The 17,523-nt window shown below is 37.1% G+C and overlaps 1 protein-coding gene across 2 annotated transcripts; it reads right to left on the bottom strand.

The window, feature by feature from the left end:
* Nucleotides 1-11,013: 11,013 nt before the first annotated feature.
* On the bottom strand, nucleotides 11,014-16,469 carry LOC132889284 (uncharacterized). Of its 2 annotated transcripts, none has more exons than XM_060925615.1 (8): nucleotides 16,437-16,469; nucleotides 16,272-16,343; nucleotides 14,948-15,057; nucleotides 14,445-14,732; nucleotides 12,763-13,014; nucleotides 12,514-12,653; nucleotides 12,269-12,409; nucleotides 11,014-11,313 (listed from the first exon to the last, which is right to left on the bottom strand). In XM_060925615.1, exons 3-8 carry the CDS (start codon nucleotides 15,015-15,017, stop codon nucleotides 11,221-11,223), a joined length of 984 nt encoding a protein of 327 aa, XP_060781598.1. In that variant the 5' UTR covers nucleotides 15,018-15,057; nucleotides 16,272-16,343; nucleotides 16,437-16,469; the 3' UTR covers nucleotides 11,014-11,220. The 2 variants fall into 2 exon arrangements, with proteins under 2 accessions (XP_060781598.1, XP_060781607.1); XM_060925624.1 differs by having other exon boundaries at nucleotides 16,272-16,347; nucleotides 16,437-16,453.
* Nucleotides 16,470-17,523: the final 1,054 nt, after the last annotated feature.

Raw genomic sequence — 17,523 nt, 5'->3', positions numbered from 1 at the left:
CCCACCACCTCAAGACACATACAGTGGTGCTTGAAAGTTTGTGAACCTTTTAGAATTTTCTATATTTCTGCATAAATATGACCTAAAACATAATCAGATTTTCACACAAGTCCTAAAAGTAGATAAAGAGAACCCAGTTAAACAAATGAGACAAAAATATTATACTTGGTCATTTATTTCTTGAGGAAAATGATCCAGTATTACATATGTGAGTGGCAAAAGTATGTGAACCTTTGCTTTCAGTATCTGGTGTGACCCCCTTGTGCAGCAATAACTGCAACTAAACATTTGTGGTAACTGTTGATCAGTCCTGCACACCGGCTTGGAGGAATTTTAGCCCATTCCTCTGTACAGAACAGCTTCAACTCTGGGATGTTGGTGGGTTTCTTCACATGAACTGCTTGCTTCAGATCCTTCCACAACATTTTGATTGGATTAAGGTCAGGACGTTGACTTGGCCATTCCAAAACATTAACTTTATTCTTCTTTAACCATTTTTTGGTAGAACAAGTGTGCTTAGGGTTATTGTCTTGGTGCATGACCCACCTTCTCTTGAGATTCAGTTCATGGACAGATGTCCTGACATTTTCCTTTAGAATTCGCTGGTATAATTCAGAATTCATTGTTCCATCAATCATGGAAAGCCATCCTGGCCCAGATGCAGCAAAACAGGCCCAAACCATGATACTACCACCACCATGTTTCACAGATGGGATAAGGTTCTTATGCTGGAATGCAGTGTTCTCCAAACAATGCTTCTCATTTAAACCAAAAAGTTCTATTTTGGTCTCATCTGTCCACAAAACATTTTTCCAATAGCCTTCTGGCTTGTCCACATGATCTTTAGTAAACTGCAGACGAGCAGCAATGTTCTTTTTGGAGCAGTGGTTTTCTTCTTGCAACCCTGCCATGCACACCATTGTTGTTCAGTGTTCTAATGGTGGACTCATGAACATTAGCCAATGTGAGAGAAGCCTTCAGCTGCTTAGAAGTTACCCTGGGGTCCTTTGTGACATCACTGACTATTATACGCCTTGCTCTTGGAGTGATCTTTGTTGGTCGACCACTCCTGGGGAGGGTAACAATGGTCTTGAATTTCCTCCATTCGTACCCAGTCTGTCTATGGATTGGTGGAGTCCAAACTCTTTAGAGATGGTTTTGTAACCTTTTCCAGCCTGATGAGCATCAACACTTTCTGAGGTCCTCAGAAATCTCCTTTGTTCATGCCATGACACTTCCACAAACATGTGTTGTGAAGATCAGACTTTGATAGATCCCTGTTCTTTAAATAAAACAGGGTGCCCACTCACACCTGATTGTCATCCCATTGATTGAAAACACCTGACTCTAATTTCACCTTCAAATTAATTGCTAATCCTAGAGGTTCACATACTTTTGCCACTCACAGATATGTAGTATTGGATCATTTTCCTCAATAAATAAATGACCAAGTATAATATTCTTGTCTCATTTGTTTAACTGGGTTCTCTTTATCTACTTTTAGGACTTGTGAAAATCTGATGATGTTTTAGGTCATATTTATGCAGAAATATAGAAAATTCTAAAGGGTTCACAAACTTTCAAGCACCACTGTATTGCTTTAACATATTCACATGACAGACACGAGTCTTCTGCCTCCTTTCAGGTGTATGGATCACAGTCTGTCTCACTCAATTTAGACAATTTCGTAGGGCCCAGAAAATTTGGCCTGTAACGCAGATCCCACCATTGGCAGCAACACTAAAACTTTATCCCCCACCTGAAAGGAACGCAGAACTGACTTGCGGTCAAAACGAATCTTCATTTTTGACTGAGCAGAAGACAGGGCTTTCTGAGCACAGGCACAAGCATTGTGCAAACGCTCATGAAACGAACAAACAATCCAAAACATTCTTCTGCTGAGGAGCTGTGGTCTCACACCCCAACTGCTCTCTCAGCAGCTTCAACGGACCTCTCACGGTGTGGCCGAACACCAGGTCAGCAGGACTGAAACCTAGTGACTCTTGGGTTGTTTCACGCACAGCAAACAAAAGCAGTGGGCGACCTTCATCCCACTCCTTTGCAGAGTTGTGACAGTAAGTGCGAAACATGGACTTCAGTGTCTGATGGAATCTTTCTAGAGCTCCTTGCGACTCTGGATGATATGCACTAGATGTAATGTGCGTAATGGACAACTGCTGTAACACCTGTGTGAACAAATGTGACAGGAAATTTGATCCCTGATCAGTTTGTACTACTTTTGGTAGCCCGAAGATTGAGAAAAAATGAATAAGTGCTTTTATTACGGGCTTTGCTTTTAGCGAACGCAGTGGAATAGCCTCAGGGTAGAGAGTAGCTGCACACTTGATTGTCAAGAGAAACTTATGGCCAGATCTAGTCTTGGGCAAGGGGCCAACACAATCCAAAATTATGCGCTCGAATGGCTCACCAATTACTGGAATAGGGTGAAGAGGAGCAGGCGGAACAACTTGATTTGGTTTTCCTGCCATCTGACAGCAATGGCACGAACGACAATATCTCACAATGTCAGACTTTAAACCGGGCCAAAAAATAGAATAACGAAGAATACGATTGTAACTCTTCTTAATGCCTAGATGACCAGCAAAGTCATAATCATGGCCCAAAGTCAAAACATGTGGTCGAAATTTGGCAGGAACAACCACCTGGTAAACAGTATTCCACTGTGGATCTTGATTTAATGGTGTCCACTTTCTCATCAACACGCCACCTTCCCAATAATAAGCCACCCTTTTACTTGCCGTTTTCCCCTTCCCATTAGCTATAGCACGACACTTACCCAGTGATGGATCTTTTCTTTGCTCACTCTTAAGTAACTCACGATCAACAGATAGCGACCACACATGAACATTCTGCGGACACGGTCACCGACTTCAGGGCATCAGCACTACTGGCCGTGGACAACGACCGATGCGCTGAGCTACTTTGAGAGTCGAGACACAGCGCAACTGGATTCTCAAGGGACATGAATGTATCAGAGATCAGTAGGGTGAGATTGGTGTGCTTGAGCTCTCATTACAACACTCACTGGAAATGCATCAAATAACTCTGGGCTTACCTCACTGTTCTCTGATGGAATCGAAGATACTTCAGGGACAGAAAACACTTTCCCCCACAAATCATTCCCCACGAGAAACTGAATACCTTTCATCGGTAACTGGGAACAAACAGCCACTTTAACAGTCCCAGATACTAAATTACTTAACATAAATAGTATGCAAAGGGACTTAAATATCCCATCTCAATCCCTTGCACCAACACATCCGTTTCACAATAACTACTGTCAGAAAATGGTAAAACAGAAAACAAAACTCTGAACAGAACCTGTATCACGTAATATTCTAACAGATAGGCCATCTGCCTCACACCCTGTAAAATGATATTCCCTTCAAAAACAAACGGATCATAAACAGTCAACTTCATGACAATTACCATGCTGAACAAAACCAGAACTTTTAGGTGACTATCGTTTCGGAGAGCCTGACTTAGGGGAGCCCTGCTTGAATGAGCCTCGCTTGGGGGAACCTGGCTTGGGAAGCTTCCATATTTTCGTTTATACACAGGACATGATGCAATGAAATGACCAGCTTCGTGACAATAGAAACATTCACGTGAATCATTTGATGAAGACTGGTCAGACTTTTGATTTCGAAAGCTTGAATAAGAGTTGGGAAGTTGCGCAGAGTCATAGCGAGGAGGATGATAAATGAAAAGAACGTTTATGCGTAAGGACATATCGGTCAGCACAAACAGCAGCATTCTCAAGAGTGGCAACTTTTTGGTCATTTAAATACATTGCCACGTCGGTGGACAATTTTTGAACTCTTCGAGTAACATCAACTCTTAGTTGGGCTCGGGTGTGTGCGTGTTCTGATGTGCACCACCTATCAAACGCATTCTCCTTCTCTCGTGCAAACTCTACAAATGTTGTTCTATCATTTTTACGAAGACCACGGAACTTTTGCCTATAGGCCTCCGGGACCAACTCATAGGCGGTTAGTATTGTGAAAAATGCAATCTGGTAATCGGAGCCCTGCTGCACAGTTAATGCAGAATACACAGATTGTGCCTTACCACTCAACACAGTTTGCAATAATAATGTCCAAATGTCTACCGGCCACTTAAGCGTTAATGCTACCCTCTCAAAATGAGCAAAATATTTATCAACTTCTTGTTCATTGAAAGGGGGAACCATACGAACAATGACTAATCTCCAATGGTGGGTCAAGCAGCGAGTGTCCCATCGAAACGGGAGCATTTACATTAGTGCGGTTGGGAACCGGCAACGGAGTCATGACTGGAACATACGAGCCGGAGTCTACACTTACTAATGGGATGGCATGTGAGGACACAATATTATGTCCACTCATCAGAGGAACTGAATCAGAATCTACAACATTTACGGTCTCAGAATACCGAACAGGCAAAGTATGTTCATCGCTGGAAATACCAGCAGAGGGCCAAACAGGAGAGGTAGGCTGTGAACTGAAAGCAGGAACCGTGGCAACATCCGACTGGGATATAGACCCCTTTCACATGACATCACCGCGCCGCGAGATTTTGTTAGGCGCCATATTGGAAGACCAAGTACATGCACTCAATATAAAACAAAGTACGAGCGAGAGTAAAGTGACATGATGGATGATAATTCTGGTTATGTGAGTACATTACCAGCTGCAGAAAGGGCACGGTATGTGGAGAAACTGGCTGTGATTGATGGGTTTGACCCATATGATAAGACTTGCGGCAAGGGGAGAATGGAAACATAAGGAGGACCGGACACCAATTCTGCCATGTTTGCTACCCAGACATTGTAAACTATTTGTTGTTTACACCCAGTGCCTACACTCAGTGTTCGAACTATGCCGATATTTTCGGGGTCCCTTTTTTCCCCTGGGGGGGGGCTTGCCTCGGAGCGCGGATCTCCAAACACATGAGAAGCCTTGCGCTTGTCTCGGAGCGCGGATCTCCAAACACATGAGAAGCCTCTCTTACGCACATATCACACGGACTCCACACCTCCACACACGCATCGCGTCTGAAGTCATAACTCATCAGGGGAAATCGTGTCCACATTGGCATGTTCAAAAAACAACCTCGCGTCAACAAGGATACCACACACAAGAAGAAAAAAAAAAAAAAAAAAACCAGTCAGGCTACTCAACAACCAACCTGGCAGCAGCGCACAAGCCCCAAACCATCCTAAATTATTATTATTATTATTATTATTAAATTGTAGAAGTCTGGGAGGCTTGCTCCTCATACAGTTATCAACTTGGGGCCAATTTAGCATGTTTTAAATCTGAATTTCTTGCGTTTGCTTACCTCAAAGTGTCCGCAGATCATGCGTAGACATCCATTATATCCACAGTTTTTTGCCAAGTCTCACAGGTTTCTTTCAAGTCTACTGTTGGGCCAATAAATCATAAATAAAACAGCTCAGATTTGTTTGTTTAAGTCGTTTGCCACTCCACTTTATTCTCGTGAGTTCACATACCGCTGCTGCCGTTATTTCCCCTTAATCACGAGTTTGTTGGTCTTCCAATATGGCGCAGGGTCTGTTTACTTCCGGTTTCAGGTGACGTCAGTGAAAGGGGTCTATAGTGAATTTCTTTACTGCTAACTCAAGCTCGAGTCTTCTCAGTTCAAACTCATGCTGCTCTCTTTCTCGTTGATATTTGCAGTCTACACGAGCTTCAAATTCACGCTGCTCTCGCTGATATTCGCAGTCTCTCACGAGCTGCAAATTCCAATTTTTTTTAACTCCAACTCATGCTGTAATTCCAACTTTTTCAACTCGAGTTCTTTATCAACCTCGCCTTCTTTCACTACGCGACTCACAGTGCGCTCCGCTCTCTCAGAAAATTGATTTTAAATTCCTGATCGAAAATATTGCTCTCACCCAACGACACTGACGTCGGAGATACTAGACCATCACCAATAGAGATCTCTTTCAACTAAGCCTGCTCGAACAGCTTTAAACAAAGAACTTTTAAGTTTCTTTTCCTCAGTTGAAACACTAAGTAAATAACGCTCTGCTATATCAATTAATTGGTCCTACAGCGAACCAAAATAATTTCTGAAGGATTCTTCACAAAATCTTCTACCAACAACATGATTATTAACTAAAGCGCTCTTCCGAAACAAAGTGAATGTGACTCACCTCACAAACTAATTCATAACCTCGGTCAGGCAATCCATAATGCGCTAAACCTTTCCCCTCCACCCCCCAAAATGCTGCTCCGTAGCACAGCACAAAAATAGAAAAGATGGGAGGAAGAAAAAATCACCAGAAAAATTCCATGGACAAGTTGGTCACCCAAGAAAAAAACCTGAGTCAAGCGCAACAGGTGCGCACAGGTAAAAAGATGTGCAGCAGGAACAAAAACACTTCTTAAAAATAAATAAATATTTTATATTATATAAATAAAAAAAATAAATTATATATATATATATAAATAAAATTTATATATATATATATATATATATATATATATATATATATATATATATATATATATTTATTTTTATTATATATATAAATAAAATTTATTTATATATATATATATATATATATATATATATATATATATATATATAATATTTATTTTATATATATATATATAAAATTTATTTTTATTATATATATAAATAAAATTTATTTATATATATATATAATATTTATTTTTATTATATATATATATATATATAAATAAAATTTATTTATATATATATATATATATAATTATTTTTATTATATATATATATATAAAATTTATATATATATATATATATAATATTTATTTTTATTTTATATATATATATATAAAATTTATTTATATATATATAATATTTATTTTTATTATATATATATAAATAAAATTTATTTATATATATATATATACATATATATATACATATATATATATATATAATATTTATTTTTAATATATATATATATATATATATATATATATATATATATATATATATAATATTTATTTTTAATATATATATATATATATATATATATATATATAATATTTATTTTTAATATATATATATATATATATATATATATATATATATATATATATAAAAACAAAGTGCCAACTTCCACAATGCGGAAGCAACGCTGCGACATCGCGACTCTGTTCCCTAGTTAAATTCACAAAAACTAAATAAACCTCAAATATCTTCGAAGCGTACCAATTGAAGGCCCCTTTAAACGCTGAACGCAAAGTTGACCTGTTAGTAGTCAAACTTCCTGCAACGTACCTCCCCCCGGAGTTGCTTCAATAAACCCACTTCCCCAAATCAAAAAAACAATCAAAACGCTAAACTCACCAGAGACGCTGTCCAACAGCACGCCCCAAACAAATGTGGGTATCTAAGAAAAAACGCGCAAGGCAAGAATAAAACTACAGCCAAAAAAAAAAATTAGACGAGCCCCCAATTGTTATGTCCCCAAATTGTCTAGGGAAAAAAAATGAGGACATAGACAAAAGTGGTAAAAATAAGCGACAGACTTCTCACAGAACGTTTAAGGGGAGGTTTATTTACATAAAAGAAAATAAGGAAATGAATACAAAAACCCCCGAAACACAAACAAGCTCTCTCCCCCCGGGTGACATCACCGCCGGTGGCTTTTAAAGGCTGAGCACCAAATACCAGCCAATCCTGTGCTGCTCTCACCAGACTCCAAGTGGTGGTAATTTGGGCCCATCAGCCACCCACGGGATCTGCAAGAGTAAAACACAAAACAAATCAAACAAGAAAAATATGGGGTCGTAACAGCATTGACGATGCTTTTTCTGAGGTCCTCAGAAATCTCCTTTGTTCATGTCACGATACACTTTCACTGTTGTAAAGATCAGACTTTGATAGATCCCTGTTCTTTAAATAAAACAGGATGCCCACTCACACCTGATTGTCATCCCATTGATTGAAAACACCTGACTCTAATTTCACCTTCAAATTAACTGCTAATCCTAGGGGTTCACATACTTTTACCACTCACAGATTTATAATACTGGATCATTTTCCTCAATAAATAAATGGCCATGTATAATATTTTTTGTCTCATTTGTTTAACTGGGTTTGCTTTATCTACTTTTAGGGCTTGTGTGAAAATCTGATGATGTTTAGGTCATATTTATGTAGAAATATAAAAAGTTCTAAAGGGTTCACAAACTTTCAAGCACCATTGTATGCTTCATGTCACGTCATTATCCATCTGCAATGTAAAGCACCGTCCAATGAGTTTTGAAGCATTTGGTTGAATCTGAGCAGATAATAAAGCCCTGTATACTTCAGAAACCAGTTCCATTGACAGCCACACACTCCTACGCCAAAAGATGAGGTGGTACGCTTCAGAATTATGAGCAATTCCTTCCATTCTCTGTACTCTACTCTTCCCATCAGTCCCAAGTTGATCTTTGTCTCGTCTCTCAATAGGCTGTTGTTCTCGATAGAACTGTATGGGCATTTTAAAATGTTTTTGCAAACTCAAAGCTGACCTTCCTGTTTGAGGCTCAGTGGTTTAAATTGTGTGGAAAACCCAATTTATTTACTCTGCTGAAATCCTGACATTGACACAGATACACTTTCCACCTGGAGGGGTTTTTCCTTCACCGGGGAAAGAAGTCTTCTTTCATCAACAACTTTTCTGTAGTCATCTGGGTCTTTTGGTGTTCCTGAGCTCACCATTCTTTAGCATTCTTTCTTTTTAAGAATGTATCAAATACAGTAGTTGATTCTGCCACACATAATGTTTTTGCTCTCTCTCCCTCTCTCTCTCTCTCTGAAGGGTTTGTTTTGATTTTTCAGCCTAATGATGGTTCATTTCATTGGCGGTGATGGCTCTTTGGACTTCATATGGAGAGCTGACAGCATAAGACTCTAAACGCAATTAAAATCAAGTCTAGACTGTTTATCATCTTACATTTAAGTGAAATAATGAGGGAATGGGGCCTTTCACATGACAGCATCGTAACTGCAGATTTATTTATGCAGCCATATTGCTAGGCAAGCTTTGTCTTTGACAACAACTGGCACAAGTGTACGCAAGTAATTGTAAGGCCAATTCAGTAAACATCTACAGATAAACTTGTAGAAGTTACATTTAAAAGAACAATGTCAGAGACCTGTAGTGCTTTTGGATGTAATAACAGATGTGGAGATAAGCCTGGTTTAACTTTGCACCGCTTCCTGGCGAACTCAGAACGACAAGAAAAATGGTGAGCTGCAGTTAAACAGGAAGACTGGATGCCAATAAAGCATTCCCATGTGTGGAGAACATTTTATATGAGGCTAGAATGAAAGCTCTGTGAACCTGTTATTTCTCCTAACACTTTTTATAGCTCAAGGCCATTCAGTTATAAAAATCCCATAGATGTAGATCTAGCCTCAGTGTACTCAAGTTAACATTCAACAAGTCTGTAAGTTGGTGTAATGTGGACAGAACTTTGGTGTAGATACAGTAGTAAAGCTTTTAACAGGTTGTATGGTCTGGCACTACTCCGTACAGTCTACTGGTACATACACAAGCATGTCATACTTTGCAGCTCTACTGCGCTACAAAAACATGCCATATGGCAAATGTATGAATGTTAAAATGTAGATCTGGAAGTGGGCTTTGGACCCAGTATATCTTATTCGACTTAATGCTTGGCTCGATGAGCAGTTTGTTATGTACTGATGATGTAAACTAGGCTAAACACCATAAAATACTCTAAATCTAGGCTCTGGCTTGTTTATTACTATTAGAAGTCAATGTTTGAGCTTACCCTTGTCATAATAAGGTATTTTTCTTGATCAAGAATTTCCCATAACATTCCGACACAAAACCTCCCTCAAAATATTAGTAAGCATCTGTACTTTTTTTCTGCCTTTAGCATCTCCGGTGTATTTAGAAGTCCCAAACACTAAATAGTTCAGGATGTTGTAGTGTCCCAAATCCGGTAGCTGGTTTGCCATACACTTTTCAAGTGGAATAAACACATTCGTGGATAAATTAAGAAGAAGGCTTTATTTTTGTCACACGTACACTGAAGCACAGCGAAGTTCCTCCTTGCCTTGGAACAGCTGAGCAGCCAATTGTCCAAAGGAGAGACCACATATTAAACTTGCTATAATTCCTACACAATTATTTTGTAGTAGACAGCTAGAACAAACAATAACTTTGTCAATGTCCAAATATTTATGTACCTGACTGTAAGCAATGTACATTTGTGTATACATGTATGGTTTGTGATGTTTGTGAATGTATAAAGTAAATATCAAGGAGCCCTGGGGTTCCCCATATCCTGCTTTGAGTTTGATTTTAATCACTTGGCATACCTGATGTATTAGGGTTTTCATGGTGTTTTTAAAAAGAGAAGAATTGTACATATGTCAGGCTCTATTGGAAAGTTTAAACCACTGGAATTTTTTTCAGATATACAAATGAATGCTACAACGCAAGAGTAATTGTAATGCCACTCCAGTCATATTTTTTCAATGGGAAATTTTCTGTAATTACCAGGCTGTTGCTCTGTTAGAACACATATCTAATAGCCAGCATGTGTATGAAGGTGAGATCAGGGCTGAATATTAGGACACTAAATCCAAACAAGGCTTGCTCATCAGGGATAAGTAAATTTCTTCGGGATAAAATTAGCTCATGTTTAAAGTCTTTAATTTTCTGTAAATCTGCTTTGTGACAGCGTCTGTCATTAAAAGCGCTATACTAATAAACTTGACTAAATTTAATCCATTATTAACACACAAGAAGACACTCAATATAATCTACTCAGTAATGTCAAACACGAAAACAGGTACACAAGAATATCAGGGCACGTTTGATTTCCTGCACAGATAATGCTGGGCTGGAATAATAAACAAAAATGTGTCTCTGAAATAGAAGTCAAAGCCAATGACTTGTGAATACACAGAACATTCAAATAAATGAATATTATCAATAGGACCAGACAACTAATAACAGTATACACAATGTTTATAACGATAATTTAATGTAGAAAAAGGAGAGGTGATAAAATAAGATTCTCTTATAAAAAAATATATATATATATACATATACATAAATAGCAAATAAAAACAGCTTTCTTTTCTGGGGGGTGCTACATACAGTTGTGTTCTGTACATATGGTCAGGTTGTATCATTTTATTTAGTAAAATATTGATTTCCAGGATCAGATTGCATCATGGTTCTTGGGTCTGGCCCAGCTTCCAGTAAACTGTATGTGTGTCATCATTTTGCACACTGTCACCACTGTCACTCTGGGGTGTCCTGGTCTAAAGAAAGAAAGAGAAAGAAAGAAGTAATTTAATTTCCTTAAACACTTTTTTTTTTGCATATGTAGTAGTCATTTTCATATTAGCAAATGTTTGTGTGGATGATCCTGATTCATCACTGTAGAGTTGGAAACCAGTTTATGACTGTAATCCAGTTTAGACTTCACTGATAAAGTTCAGTGGTAACTGGGAAAGCTAATAATTAACAACTCAGTATATAGTCGGAATTTTAGTATGCAGCATGGATGTGGTCTAACAGTAGCAGCAGTCAGAAGAGGAAGTCATGGGTTTACCAGTTTAAAAACAACAACAATAAAAAAAAAACTAGTTTCACCATGTAATAGTTATGTGAAAGGAATGTATGTAGCTGTGTTGTGATTATTTCGCTTGTTTATGCTTTATTCACCATTAATATATATAGTATAGGCCTTTATAGTATGTTTATTTTGTACTAGGAAAAGATAGTGTTTTAAATATATGATTTACATGCTATTGAATATATTTGATGAGATTTACATCTAAATATTAAAAAAACAAAAGTATGCACAAAAGACATGTCAAGCTGAAAATGATCTACTTCTGCTTTGATTTTATTGAGGAACTTTGTTTTTTATTATTATTATAATTATTATTTTGTAATTCTATTTATTTTTTAAATATGGTTCAGGATTTTTTTTAAAAGTTTGGGGCCAAATTATCACTTATTTTTATAGCATATTAATAGGTAAATTATTTACAAAAGTCCTCTTGCAATAGATTCAGTAGCCCTGTTTGACCAGTTTGTATAAAACTGTACTGTACATTATGCCTTTTTCTGAAACTCACTGGTCAATCATGCACAAAATTCTCCATTTCTCTGATATCCTACATTACACTAAAATAACCTAATGAAAAAAGAACATTATGATAAATATGCTGTATTTGTTTTTGAAAAAGGAAAATGATTGCATCTTACACATTTCGAGGGAACGTCGTAAACTGTTGTTGATGCATTTTGTGCAGCACTGCTATCTGCTGGAGTCTCAGTTCTTGGATGCTTGTGCACCACACTGTAGACAGTGTTTACAGCCTTATCATCTTGATATGTTCCTTCATTCTAACCACAGATAAAGCATAAAGAAACCAGTTTGATAAACAAGGTCATACATATGCATGTTGGTGTAGTTTGGTTTGCACATGTGCTAGTACTGATGTAGTTACCTGAACTTTCTTTCTGGTATTGTAAAAAAGTTTGATCATGCAGATAATCAGGACACAAAACACCACTGTGCAACTTATTATGGTTATTAAAACCAAAATGGCATTGATAGGTTCGTTGGGTACTGGTGTTTTTTCTGAGCCTGTGAGACAGAGAAATGATACACATTTGTTAAATAAGCATGTATCTTATGCTCTATGTATTATGCAGAATGAATCAGAATGAACTAATGCTGAATGTTAATCACTTACATGTGTTGCTTATGGTTATTGATGTCCGTTTTGTGCTAACACGGTTGCTGGCAATGCATTCCAACACCCCATTATCTATATAGTTGACAGTAATATTCACCCTGGTGGATGTGCCGTTTGTCTGAGTGCAGTGTTGGTGATCACAGTCGTATGTCACTGAATCACCATCAGCAGAACATTTTACCAAGATGTGGCAAACAGACGAGGAGTTTGATTCGAGATTGGTACTGATCACTGGTTTGGAGATGGCCTCTGGGACAACACCAAAGAGACAACATGTTTAAATATATTTTCAAAGAATGTCCAACTCTGGCATTGTATGTTCAGTCTCCTGCACAATTTGGTGAATTTTACAGCCCAAAACACACCTAATTCAATATACCAGTTAATGGCCAGCATGAGAAAATCATCAAACTGTGCAGGAAATAGGCTGCCCTGCTGTAGTATCAACCACAATCAACTCATAAAGATACAATATATGGACTTTATGTGGGCACCTGAAAATCATACACCTAAGTAGTTCTTCCCCAAACTATTGCCACAAAATGAAAGCATGCAATTGTCTTTGTATAATGTACTATTAAAAGTTCCCTTCACTGGAAATAAGAACCCCAAACACATTCCAGAATGACAATGATCCTGTGCACAAAGCCAGCTGAAATGAAGACATGGTTTGCCAAGGTGTGGTCTGGGAGAATGTGAGTGTCCTGCACAGAACCCTGACCTCAACCCCACTGAACACCTTTGGGATGAACTGGAACACTGATTGAACCCCAGATCTCCTCACCCAACATCAGTGCCTGATCTCACTAATGCTCTTGTGCCTGCATGATTACAAATCCCCACAACTACACTCCAAAATCTAGTGGAAAGCTTTCCCGGAAGAGTGGAGGTTTTTATAACAGCAAACAGAGACGTTCAGCAATTTTATATGGTGTGATTTGTCAGAAGTCCACATACTTTTGGCCATATAGTGTATGTATATTAATGCACTTATTCAAATACATTGTTATTTCAATAATAATAACTCATTCACAGGGTGGATGCACCACATAATTAAAGTCTTATAATAAACAAATTAAAAAACACATTATTTCTCAAAAAAAAAAAAACCCCATTGATATGGTGACGCTTTCTATCAGGAGACGTTTAATTAGCATTTATGGAAGGAGTCTCCAGTGTCAGCACTTTGTGACAGTCAATAAGTTTTCTGCCATAGGTAAGTCTTTGGGGCAGAGCCATTATAGCTTTGCAGTTTCTAAGTACCATAACAAGTTGTGTGTGTGTGTGTGTGTGTGTGTGTGTGTGTGTGTGTGTGTGTGTGTGTGTGTGTGTGTGTTTAATGAACTTCAAGAGAGATTTTTTAAATAATACTTGGTAAGAAACAACTAATACAGCTGGTGTAGCATAGGTAATCATAGGAATTAACATATTTTGTATATGTTTCACAGCTTTACATGTAACTACTTTACTACAGCTTAAAAATGTGTGTCATTCATCAATAAATTACAAGTTGTTGGTAAGTTGCTGTGGTATAAGCAGAATAAAATTCTTTAGAATGTGCTGTTATTGGAAAATGATCATTAATTCCATTAATTTTGCATCAGGCCAAATCATACTGATGATTATTTTCCTCAAACAACACACCCAGTCATGCTTAATTCCTGACATATATAACTTACCATGTACAATTAGTGTGTATTGGCTTATTTCTTCTTCCCATTGTCCAGCTTGAGCTTGATAAAATCCAGAGTCATTCACCGTCAAATTATAGATAACCAAGGAGTTGTCAGAAACATGTATATGAAATTTTTCTGGATGTTTAATAGATGGCTTTTGGTTTTCTATAGTTGCAATCAGATTATGATTCTTCCTCCATCTGACTGTTGTTATATTCCAATGTCCTTTCAATGTGAGATAAGCCTTTTCTCCTACTGACTTGTGAACCACATGGGCCTGAGCTCCACAGTCTGAGGGTGGAAAAGAAATCAGTGTACAGTCCCTTACTCTTGAATTGAACTACACCAAAATGTTTAGACAGCATTCTTAAAAGTACAGTTATAAACATGTGGACATAGATTTTTAAGTATGAATCTTAAATGTTTTGAAAAACAGTTTAGGTTTCTCTGACTGAGCACTATGGACCAATCGATAACATGAATTCAATTAGCAATAAACCACTGACCTGCTATGAAATTCAGGATGATAAAGCTGACAATGTGTAGATAGCTCTTCATTGTGACAGGAAAGCGCATTTGAGCGATCAGACACCTGCACTGCTAAATAGGTTTGTGGCTGAGAAGACAGGAAAAAACATGTGATAGAGTGAGTGAGAGAAAGAGAGAGAGAGAGAGTGAATTTCCCTTTATGTATTACCATGAAGGGACTTTTTTAAGCTTTCCAGAACTTGAACAGACATTGACCCTACTATGTGTTGTAAAGACTCAGAGGTGAAACATATATGTACCTGGAAATATATAGAGTTATATCAGTGTATCAATATCAATAAATCACACTCTGCTTTCAGTGTGTGACCAGACTAACCCATTGACCTACTCATGAACATTACCCATTGTTCCACATTTTTCACACAATGATACGACTCACAGAGAATAAATGTAGCAAAGATATCCTAATATTTCTCATTATGAGATTAAATGAATATAAGAGGATTAGGCGCATATACACACACGAGGGTAAGTCAAAAAGTTCTAAGACAGATGTTATAATTTCAAAAGGTGTGAAAGACATCCCCCAAAATTCTACAAAGAAGGAATTCTCCGATGGAAACACCACTTACAGAAGTGTTTAGACTTAAATGGAGGATATGTAGAGAAATAGCTTTGTTATTTTCATAAATAAAGATATTTTTCAATTTGTCTTAGAACTTTTTGACTTACCCTAGTATATATCAAGCTTGAAAGTAAGATTTTTTAAAATGTTTTATCATCTCATGATAAGAAACACTGAATAATATTAGATTCAAGAAGTTTCCCTTAAGATGATTTTCTGCAAGGTACACCCTTGCAGACATTATAGGAATATTTGTTTGTCAGAATTCCCTATTCTGAGTCATGTATAGCAAGTGTTTTATATGAGTAAAACATGACCAAGAATGATCTTCCCCCCATTTTCCTCAGAATATATCCTCTTCTTCGGGTCAGAAATCACTTCACAGAATAGTCCCCAGACTTCTCAAAAAGAGCATGAAAAAATCATATTTTAAGTATTATTAAGCTGAAATATGTCGTTTTTCGAAGTTGATTTATTTTTTTGTCAAACGTTAAAACAAGTCCTATGCAATATATGTTATACAATTTCATAAACAGCACAGATAATATATATCCATTTTTAGAGAGCAATAGATAGATAGATAGATAGATAGATAGATAGATAGATAGATAGATAGATAGATAGATAGATAGATAGATAGATAGAAACAGGAATGCATTTTAGCACCCATGTCATAACATATGCAATAGTAAAGAAATGTAAGTATGGAACATTACCTTAAAGGAGATCTGAACTTATACAGGATGTGCAAGCAATGAGCGATGAGCTGCTTCTTGTTCTGCGCTTGACTTACTTAAAAAAAAGGAAAGAAAAAATAACTCACCCAGATTTCCTTTCGCACTTCTTTTTAAAGCAGGAAAAATCGTGCAATACCAACCCACCTGCAGAAGGAGCATTCTAGATGAACATTTATAGCACTGCTAGGCCATGGAGAAAGTACAAACAACAGATTAATCATAGTTTAACATATTTGTCACTGATCTGCATCTCCTAACTGCAGTCTTACTCCTACCATGAACTTCTCTTTCAGCATGCTAGTCAAGCCTTCTGTCGCTTTGCATGTCAGTTTGACTAATATTCAATCCTTACTTATTTGTTTTGTGTGAACATATCATTGTTAACAACCCTCTTGCCTTAGCCTCCGTGTCTGCAAGGTGTTATGCGGTACATTTTTACTTACTGCCATTTTTCACCATATGCTAACTACAGAGACTGTTTCTAAGAAAGAACAGATTTACTAGACAACTGATTGGCTGTATATTAAATATTAAAATACCTTATTGACTAGATTATGGATTCTCAAAATTTTTGCAGTCTGGGATACCTTTAACTGTACAAATACTGAAAAACTGACAGACAAACAAATCAATCAATCAATCAATCAATCAATCAATCAATCAATCAATCAAATGATTTCCAAGGACACCTCAGTACAAATGTATTTTATGAACATAATTAATGTATTCTAATTTTACAATTATTATTTAAATGTATACAGTAATATTTTTGCTCCTGAACTTTACATTAACAGAACACATTTGGTCCAAGTTTATATTATGTAAACACATGCTTGTTTCTTAAGTTATTTAGGTTTGGATTAAACCCACTGACTTCATGTGACCTATCAGTCAGAAGAATCACTACCCATCCATTCATTATCTATACCACTAAACCACCAGGGTTGTGGAAGAAGTTGACTGAGGGTGAGAGCTGGTATCTCTGTGTGTCTATATATATATATATATATATATATATATATATATATATATATATACACACACACACATCCACACCCCTGGATATCCATCCATTCATTATCCATAACCACTTACCCTGTACAGGGTTGCAGGAAAGTTGGCGCCTATCCCAGCTGACTATGGGCGAGAGGCAGGGTACACCCTGGACAACTCACCAGGTCATCGCAGGGCTGACACATGGAGACAAACAACCATTCACACCTACAGTCAA

Source organism: Neoarius graeffei, chromosome 1 (genome assembly GCF_027579695.1).
Source record: "Neoarius graeffei isolate fNeoGra1 chromosome 1, fNeoGra1.pri, whole genome shotgun sequence".
Lineage (NCBI taxonomy): Eukaryota > Metazoa > Chordata > Actinopteri > Siluriformes > Ariidae > Neoarius > Neoarius graeffei.
The sequence above is the reverse complement of the archived record's forward strand: the minus strand, read 5'-3'. Positions and strand labels throughout refer to the sequence as shown.